Genomic DNA, 9889 nt, shown 5'->3' with positions numbered 1-9889 from the left:
GGGATCTATTAAATGAAATAGCTGTAGGAGGATTAAGGGTGGAATGCAAAATTTCTTAATTTCATCATAACTCTAATGAGTAAGGGGAGTTTCCCCTATGATATGATCTGTAAAACAGTAGGCTACTAGAGCTCCCTAGTGATAAAAGACTAGGAATTGAGTCAAGGAAGGGAGGTACCTTTGTGACTGCAATTTTCTGCACCTGGGCACCTGTGCTAAGAAACTCCTTCCAGGGAACACCAAAACACTTGGAGGCCTCTGGGGAAAAATGGGCCTGCAGATACTGAAGGAAACAAAGAACTTCCTTCACAACTGACGGAGAGATAGAGGACCTTCCTTTAGAACTGTTATCAGGAACTTGGACTTCTAACCGGCTAAACTGTAAAACAGAAGAAGAATCAATGCCTTTGAACCGTGGTGTCGGTGAAAAGTGGTGAATACAACATGGACTGCCAAAAGAGCAAACAAATCTGTCTTGGAGGAAGTGCAATCAATGTGCTCCTTGATACTTTGAGCATGTTGTTAAGAGGGGCCAGTCCTTGGGAAAAGATAGAATTCTAGGAAAGGTATAACATTAATAATGAAGGAGAGGAAGACCCTCAAAAAGATGGATTGATACAGTGACTATAACAATAGGCTTAAACAAGGTGGAGATCTTGAGGATAGTGAATAAGTTCAGATCTCTCGTTCATCAAGTTGCTATGAGTCTTAGTGGAATCAATGGCACTTAACAACAAACTGTAAGACAAATTTCCTGTGTTGAAGCCATCCACTTGTGGTACCTCTATTAGACATAGTAGCATTAGGTTAGACAACTAAGATCATAACTATTATTAAAATATAATACTTGTGTTAACATGTTCAAATTTTTATCTCCCTAAAATTTAGAAATATTCCAAATATGTTGCAAGGTTTTATTTTTAATAATGAGTATTCCCTGCACATCCATGTTTATTGCTGTGGTGTTCACAATTAGCAAAGAGATGGAAGCAACCCAAGTGCCCATCAACAAATGAATGGATAGAGCAGCTGTGGTATATTCACACAATGGAATACTACACAGCACTGACAAACAAGTAACTCATAAAATATACAAAATGGGTGACTCTGGAGGACATTATGCTGAGTGAAATATCTCAGTCACAAAAGGACAAATAATGCATAATACCACTGTTATAAAATAGGACCGACTTGGGGGTTGGGGGAAACTAAGAAAAAATAAGATAAATAATGAACACTGCATTGAAATAGATGAGAGAAAGAACTGTCTAAAAGAAATATATGATTGGGTATTATTTGCATGACAACAGTCCAGAATGAGAAGTGCATAACAAGGTGGAGGGAGGAAATTATGGAACAATGAAAGAAACTTTTTAAAGAGAAAAGCGAACTGGGGGTGGGTAGGGACGAAAATGTGCAACAATCAATGAATGGAAACCCAAGTTTTCTGTAAGCTTCCATTAAAATATCAATTAAAAATAAAAATATATAAATAAAAATAATGAGTACTCCTATTATTCAGCTCTGGTGGCCTAGTGGCGAGAAACTGCTCTGCAATTCCAAAGGCAAGCAGCTCTAGGCCAGCAGCTGCTCCGCGGAACACGGGTGAGTAACCTCCGCGTGATTAAGTGCCTCTGCAACAACTCCCATTATTCAGATAAACAATTGAAATATCCATACCGGGAATACCTAAAATAGACCGGTTTTAATTACTAAAGAACAAATAAGTCTGTCTTGGAGGAAATGCCACCAGCGTGCCTCTTAGAGAGGCAAGCGAATTTGAAACTTCCTCTCACATACTTTGGGCATGTTGTCCAGAGGTGGAGGGAGGGTCAGAGAAAAAGAGGGAGATCCTCAATAAAATGGATTGACATGACAACTCTAACAGTAGGCTGGAGCATGTTGATCGTGAAGATGGTGCATGAAAGGGCAAGATTCAAATCTGTTGTTCACAGAGTCTATAGTCAACTGGTAGGCACACAATATCTGTAGCAACAATTAACCAAATCTGGCCCTGACAGCTCTAATCTTCCAAACTGTCTGACTATTTAGCATTTCCTGCTCAAAGGTAGGCTAGGGATGTTTTCTAGAACGTGAGCTTTGAGATGGAACGGAGCGTCCAGAAGTTGGCTTCGTGGGGCCAGGCACTCGCTTGGAGCCTGGCCAGCTCCAGACAGCCCTTCCCGCCCCTCGGTAGTTGCCACCTGCCGGACACTCATTCGCCTGCAGCGTCGCAGGCTCGCACGTGAAAGCCTTGCCGGCGCGAGCACTGCCGGGCCTCGGGGCAGCCTGGCGGCCGGCGCGCGGAGGCACGTGCCTGCCAGGGGGCGCCCGGGGCCGGGCGGTGCGGCGTGACGTCAGGAGGGCGTGTCAGCGCCCTGGCGAGCGGTTTGAGGGAAAGTGTGCCGGGGGCCGGGCGGGGGCGTCACGGGGCGGCGCGGCGAGCGCGCGGGGAGGTGAGCACCGCGGCCGGCAGCGAGCGCAGAGCAGTTGCTTCCTCGGCGACTCCCGGCGTGGCTCATCATGTCTCTGAGAAGCAGCCTCTCGCGTTTCCTCTCGACTCAAGTGCATCTGGTCCGGAAGAAGTCAGTCCACTCCGTGGCTGTAATAGGAGCCCCGATTGCACAGGGTCAGGTGAGAAGTGGGCCTTGGCACCGGGAGACGCGATCCTACCCCTCGGACTCGGCGGAGAGCGGGCAGAGACAGTGTGGGAGTGAGGAGGAGATGGGTGAAATGGGGAAGGGAATGCCAGTGGTCTCCCGCGATTGGACATCCTGAGAGCACGTGGGGCGAGCCCCGAAAGAAAATAGCAGAGGGTGGAGGGGCACCTTGTGTGGGATGCGGCCCGGGATGGGGGGGGGTGCTCTGCGCAAAGAGCGAGAGCGCGATGGGTCCCGCTTTGTGATGGAGGGCAGGGCAGGAGCGGGAGAACCCGACCTGAATCTCGGGAGGAGCGGTCCACCGGAGCGAGCGAGGATTTCAGGCTTCATTTTCCTCGTGAGAATTAACTGCGGGAAATTGGCGCTAGCCGCTCCCGAGGTGGCGGGGCTGTTTTGTTCTCTGTTCAATGAAAGAAACATGTCTTCGTGGAGGACTCACTAGTCACGAAGCCCAAACTCTCGGCTCCTGCTCTAAATACCCACCAGATCTGGCCTGCGCTCAGCCCCTCAACCTTTGCTCATCCTTCCCACAGAGAGGGGCTTGGAAGGTTGATTTCGTTCCACTGATGGACTTACTTCCCCCCTCCTTCTCTGTGCCACTTTTTCTCTCTCAAGTGTTTGATAAAAGGATCATACCTTGGAGATGGAAGTAATAGATCCAAGACTCTTGCTATCACAGGTTTACAAAAGGATTAAAAAAAAAAAAAGAATCGATTAAGGGGAAGAAATAAATTGAGATTTTGGCATTTTTGTGAACTAAAATGATCTCGCAACCCCCATCTCTTCTCATATCTAACTTTGTGTAATTTGTGTAACAGAAGAGAAAAGGAGTGGAGTATGGTCCAGCTGCCGTCAGAGAAGCTGGCTTGATGAAAAGACTTGCCAGTTTGGGTAAGTAGTGGAATACTAAATGCCTCTGCAGGGTTCACACACCAGTTCAGAGTCTTTATCTTTTATATCCAAGAACATCTCCAGGTCTCCCACCCTCCCATCAGTTCTGTCAACAGCTGAAGATCTGTCAGGGAATCTTCAGGGAAAGTCTTGTGGATAAAGAAATAAGCGTGTGGAAGGCAATCAAGGAGAGTGAGCAAGACTTTGGACAAGCTGCTAGTGACTGGAAAGTGGCGCAAAGAATGCCAGGTCTGGCTTTTCTTGCGCAATCGTCTCCCTCCCTCAACATTCTAAGGTTTTCGATTCAGTCATGAAATGCTTTTGATTCACCCCTCTCTCACCAGTTTCCTCTCTTCAGGTTAATTAGTTTCCTCACTAGGGTTAATGTAAACAGGGTTTTTCAAATTTCCCTCAAGAAAATTACCTGGGTTATGTGTTAAAAATAAATTCCCAGGCTCCCCTCCATGGAAGAGATTGGGTGGGTCTGACCTAGCCATGTGCCATCTTTTCACATATTTTCCCCCCCCTGGAGTTATAAGAACAAAAAGTATGGCAGCAGGAATATGTAGCTCCTAGAGATAGTAATACAGAATCTACTTAAATGGCAAATCGTCTCATTCTTTTTCGGAAACCTTTTTATCTGATCATGAGTCTCTTTCAACGGCAGATCATCCTTTCCCCAGACACCAGAATGATGAGATCACTGATGTCACCTTAAATTGAGGTTTCCTTCGTTTGCTTCAACCTACCTGTGGTGGCTTGAGTAGTCAAGGCTTTTCTCTGTATTAAATCATTATAATTCTTTCTTCAAAGTGTTCTCTTAATTATTTTAATAAGTTGAAAAGTAAATTGCTAAGTCTTTTAATGTGTCACAAGTCAGTAATAATTTTTATTCCCACTGTCCCTTGAAATCAGCTTGTATACATACATCCTATCTTTTTTAAGACTCATTTTACTCTGAAGACAGCATCTCTGCTAATTACTGTTTTTTATCTATTGGATATTTTTAATAATATTTTATTAAGATACTGGGTGACTTGCTAGACCATGTCTAGATTCTGCACTTCTGACAAGAAGCAATGTCAGCCTTTCATACAGGGGACTTTTCTGATATTCAGCTGAGGTTGCTGATGGGCACATTTGTAGCAGCTTCTCTTGCGTGTAGCATCAGATTACCCAAAAAGCAAAGTAAGCACTGGTTTCCTTGTGCCTCCTTACTAAGGTGTGGGGAAGAGTTTCACATTTTTCCACATCACGGATGCTGCTCTAAGCATGATTGGCATCTGCCCCTCAAACCCACAGCACCTTCCTGTGAAATCAAAGCCTCTTTTTAGAATTTCTAATCCCTGCTAGGGACAACAGAATATCCAGTAAACACTACTCAGTTTGTTTAGTAATATGTGGTGAACACTTTCTAGAGATTAGTAAATAAAGGCGAGTTAGCCCATGCCTACCTTGCTTGTTGAGTAATCTGTCCTACTTCCTTTCCTGTCATATAGCTCATGGTATTTTTCCACTCTAGTTTGGGGGAAGATGTTCTCTTTTAATTACTAGCCTCTTTACTACTTTAAATTTATGGTCTGACCTGGTGAAGTCTCTGAACTTTCTTCCCCCCTCCCAACGTACTGCCTTATAAATTGGCAGTCTGTTAACACCAGCAGTCTGAAATAGAATCTCCTTGCTCAGTAATAAGATTGTGGCACTCAGTAGATTTCCAGAATTAGTTTTGGCTCATCTCTGGGGATATGTTGGAGGAAAGTAGCAAGAGAAGTTTCATCAGTTCTTATACCAGCATAGCATAACTGAAGTGCTTCTCATTTTCTGAGAAGACTCATAGAAAAGTGATTTTGACAAAACTCTTTGTTCCTCACCCTCTTCTGTGATGTCATAAGCTGCCAGTGTTGCCATGGCATTAAACTTCCTTTTTTTCAATGAATGTATTTGGCCTAGGGTGTGATCTTCTTTGCTCCTTTCCTGGACTTGGTAAGGACACTAGTTTCACTGTCATGTAACCACTTAACTTTAGGATATAGAGACATGAAGAGGATTGCCCTGGTATGGCTCAGTAGCAGTGTAGCTGTTTCTGATAGTGGTAATTTGTTTGCCCTTTTCTCTTCAGAAATAGAATGAATCTTCCCTGGGTAAAGATAGCTCTACGCTGAGATTGACACTTTGAGTTCTCTATCTCATAATTAGAGTAACTTGACCCAGCTGTGGTACTGAAAAGAAGTGAAGCCACCAGGACAGCTGTCTAAATGAACTTGTCTCTTTGCCATGCCTGCTGTCCTGGAATTCAGAAAGCTAGCTTGAACTATTCTATTTCTCTTTAACTAGGCTGCACTTGTATTTTATTGAGTTAATTCTGACCCACAACTACCCTGTAACACAGAGTAGTACTTCCCTAGGGGGTATCCTAAACTGTGTTGTCTTTATGGAGGCAAACTGCCTATCTTATCTCCTCCAAAGCTTCTGGTAGATTTAACCTGCTGACCTTTGAGTCAGCAACCAAGTTCTTAATCATTGCACCACCAGTGATCCAAATGTTCATTGAGGGGAAAATGCCATGGGAACACTGGCAGCCTTTGACATCAGCGCAAAAAGAGCAAAGGAATTTGTGAAGGGGATGTGGGGGTTTTTTCCTTTGCTTTTTTCAGTATTTTCACTGTGTTTTAAGTAAATGTTTACATGGAAAATTAGCTTCTAACTTAGTGATCATGTACAGATTGTTCCATGAAATTTGGTGCTATCGCTGCAATGTGTTACCACTTTCCCCGTATCTGTCCTATCTTCACCATTTTCATTCTGCCAGTTTCCCTGATCCTCTTTCTTTGTGTTTTCATCTTTGCTTTGGGCAAATGTTGCCTGTTGTCTCATCTAATTGCTAAAGAACATGTTATTGTTTATTTATAAGCCAATCTAATGTTTGTTTGGTTAGGTGACCTCTGGAAATGGCTTTAGATTAAAAAGGTATTTGAAGGTGTCTCAGAAGTTCCGTCAGTCTCTATCATCTAGTAAGCCTAGGGTTTGTGTTTGTGGTGTGGTTTTGTTGTTGTTGTGTTTGGGGTTTTTTTTTTTATGAATTTGAGTTTTCTCTATTTTTCTTTCATGTTAACCAGGGCCTTCTGATGTGTTCCTGGTCAGAGCTGTTGGTAGTAGTAGCCAGGCACTGTCTATGTTTTTTGGTTTCAGGCTGTAGGAGACTGGTTAATGTGAGTCATCAATCTTATGGGTTGATCCTTGAATCTTAGGTTTACTTCACTGTCCCTTTTTCCAAATAGAAAGAGACCAGTAGTTTTATCTTTGATGACTGCTTACAAGCTTTTAAGACCGCGGATGCTAGTTACTAAACCAGAACATAGAACATTGTCTTTATGGACTGTGTTGTGCCAGTCAATGTACAGGGACATTTATTCTTCCAGATCAGTTTAGTGTTCTATCAGATACTAGAAAAGGAATCTCTTTGACATCTCTTGTGATCTAAGAATCTGGTCTGCTTTAGGAACAACTTGTAGTTGATAATCTGAAATAGTTACATAAACTTGAGATATGAGAGTTGTGCACTTGGAACAGATCACTATAGATTCAGGGGTCTGTATTTGATTTGGATTATTAACAGTCCTGAGGTTAGTTGGATGGTGGTTCAGTCTGGCTTCCATTCCAACATACCACTGAAATTGTTTCAAGCAAGCTCACTGATTTGCCTGCCATTGTTTTGCTGAGTCTCTCTCATACCACATTCTGTGGGGTACTTTTCTTGGGCATGGGAACAAATAATAGATCTCTTGGGTGTATTGGTATGGAAATGATTGAACAATATCATTAATATCACATATAAACGAAATGCTGAAAATCACCCAAAAATGGCAGGAACATTTCACTGACAGAGAACTGCCAGAGGTTCAGCTGGGTTTAGAAGAGGCCATGGGACTAGGGAGATCATTGGTGATGTATCTTTGCTGAAAGCAGAGAATACTAGAAGTTTTATTTGTCTTTTATTGGCTGTGCAAAGGCATTTGACTCTGTGAATCATAATAAAATGTGGCTAACATTGAGAAGAATGGTAATTCTCAGTAAAATCAAGGGAACACTGCATGGTTTAAATCAAGAAAGGTATGCATCAGGACTGAATCCTTTTTCCATACCTATTCTATTTGTATACTGAATAAATCATTCAAAAGGCTGGACTTTATGAAGAGGAACATGGCATCAGGATCAGAAGAAGACTCAACAATCTGAGTTACGCAGGTGGCACAGCTTTGCTTGCTGAAAGTGAACAGGACTTAAGACACTTGCTACAGAAGATCAATTTGGATTTCATATGGATTATAGCTCTACATTAAGAAGCCAAATCCTCACTTCTGGGCCAACAGGCAGCATAATTATGATAGATAAAAGATTGAAATTGTTAGTGAATTACTTGGATCTACAATCACCTGGCACTAGCAGTCAAGAAATAAAAAGACATGTTGCATTGGTGGTGAGGTTGTCCTTAACGTAGGTTCTTAATGAGTCTTCTTCCACCATATGCCACATTCTTTTCCATTTAGTCTAGCTTTTCTGTTTACTTCTCAAATTACGAATACAGGACAAAGGCAAATTGTACTGGAATGAAGGAAACATCATCATATTGTCATAGGTGTTCCAATGAATCATGGCCATGACCTTTGTTTATGTGATTTAGAGACAAAACCATCACCAGGTCATAAATGGTGGTAATTACAGTTCATCACTATTGCTGGCTGGACTGCAAAATCAGGCAAAAGACCTTGATTTAGATAAATACACAATTGCAGCTTAACACCGCGATGGCTCATGATCATGCAGGCTAAGTTCCCTGGGTCTTTACACTTCTATTTTAATGTTGACCTTCCTCTACAATTCCATGCCTGTTTCTCCAGGTTTCTTTGAAACCTTACCTCACTCTTACCAACGTCTCATACTCAGCATGTGCCCAACAAAATCATCAGTGTCTCGCTCTACCCTGCTTCTCCTGTGCACCATGTGGTTAAAGAGGCAAGGATAGGCAAACTTTACCTTGCCTGCTACTTTTGTGATAAGGATTGTCAAAACTTAAATGTCTAGAGAAGCGGTGAAAATTAGTGTAAGAGATTCTTGTGTTTGCTGTCAGCTGAATGGAATAGGGAAGGGGCTAGAAGAAAGGGTGGAGTTATAGGTCATTGCTATGTTAATTTATCAGTGGGACTGGGGATGGAATAACATCAAAGCACACAGTTCAGGGTTTCAGGACCAGTCCGCTTCAACAGAACCATACGTTCTAAAACACAGCCACTAATCAGACTCTGGAATTCCTGTTTCTGGCTCCACTTGGATAATTTTCTAAAATAAATAGCCTGTCTTTCTTCCACTAAGCTGCTTAGTAAGCTATTGTTTGACTTGAAAGTGACTTCAAGAAAATAGTTCCTAAAAAGGTCAAGATTGAAAAAGGACACTTAACAACAGATGGCCTGAGTGGGATCACCCAATTCCATGAACCCAGAAATCTGAATTCCAGGAGTATCAAAATTCTTTTGCCGGGATCATGAATCAGTTTCTACTTGGAAGTAGATTCAGACTCACCTCCTCAGTGTTCCATTCATTTCTGTGGTGCTTCCTCTTCTCTGAACCTGACATTCCTGGACACGCAGAGTCAGGACAGAGCCAGGTTAGAATATCCTTTGGTCGTCACAATAGGCATTGGATACATAGGGTGGGGCCTGTGTTGTTGTTATGTGCTTTGACTCATAGTGACACTATGTAATCCCCATTAAACATAAAAAACAAAGACCTTAATTGCTGGCAGATTCCAGGGGTTGTTTCACAGAAACCAGAGACAAAGGCCAAATTCAGTGTTTGTCCTCGGTATCCTGCTGCTTATCTTCATGTGTCCGTTTTAAATTAAGACAATTCCCTTCTTCCCTCTCTTTCCATCTGTTGAGTACAACTCTTGTTGATGTCTCCCTGACTCCTAAATTACTAGAACCCTTTCCTATAATGGTATTCATTCCTTCTAACCAGCTTCTCACACCTGAAGGAGCCCTGGTGGCGCAGTGGTTAAGCACTCTGATAACGGAAAGGTAGGTAGTTTGAACCCAAACAGGTCTTCTGTGGGAAAAAGATGTGGTAACCTTGGAAATCCTGCGGGACAGTTCTTTTCTGTGGTAGCGTCTCTATGACAACAACAGGTTGTTTGGTTTTCTCAGACTTACCTATAACATTCTTTTTTTTAATTATTAAATTTTATTACTTTTAATGAACATTTACAGGGATTTTGGGTTTTCATTCCTTCATTGCTGCACCATTCTCTCTACCCTCCTCCCCAGTTCGTTCTTCTTTCCCCC

General features: G+C 42.6%; 1 protein-coding gene across 1 annotated transcript in view; it reads left to right on the top strand.

Annotated features, from left to right (window-relative positions):
• Positions 1 to 2499: 2499 nt before the first annotated feature.
• ARG2 (arginase 2) overlaps positions 2500 to 9889 on the top strand; it is a 34325-nt gene continuing 26935 nt past the window's right edge. Inside the window, exons 1-2 of the mRNA XM_006884758.1 lie at positions 2500 to 2634; positions 3479 to 3551. Coding sequence (XP_006884820.1) covers positions 2524 to 2634; positions 3479 to 3551 — 184 coding nt within the window. The 5' untranslated portion in view covers positions 2500 to 2523. The remainder of the gene's footprint in view (positions 2635 to 3478; positions 3552 to 9889) is intronic.

The sequence above is a fragment of the Elephantulus edwardii genome, unplaced genomic scaffold (genome assembly GCF_000299155.1).
Source record: "Elephantulus edwardii isolate Elephantulus edwardi_28Jun2011 unplaced genomic scaffold, EleEdw1.0 scaffold00037, whole genome shotgun sequence".
Classification (NCBI taxonomy): Eukaryota; Metazoa; Chordata; class Mammalia; order Macroscelidea; family Macroscelididae; genus Elephantulus; species Elephantulus edwardii.
The sequence above is the reverse complement of the archived record's forward strand: the minus strand, read 5'-3'. Positions and strand labels throughout refer to the sequence as shown.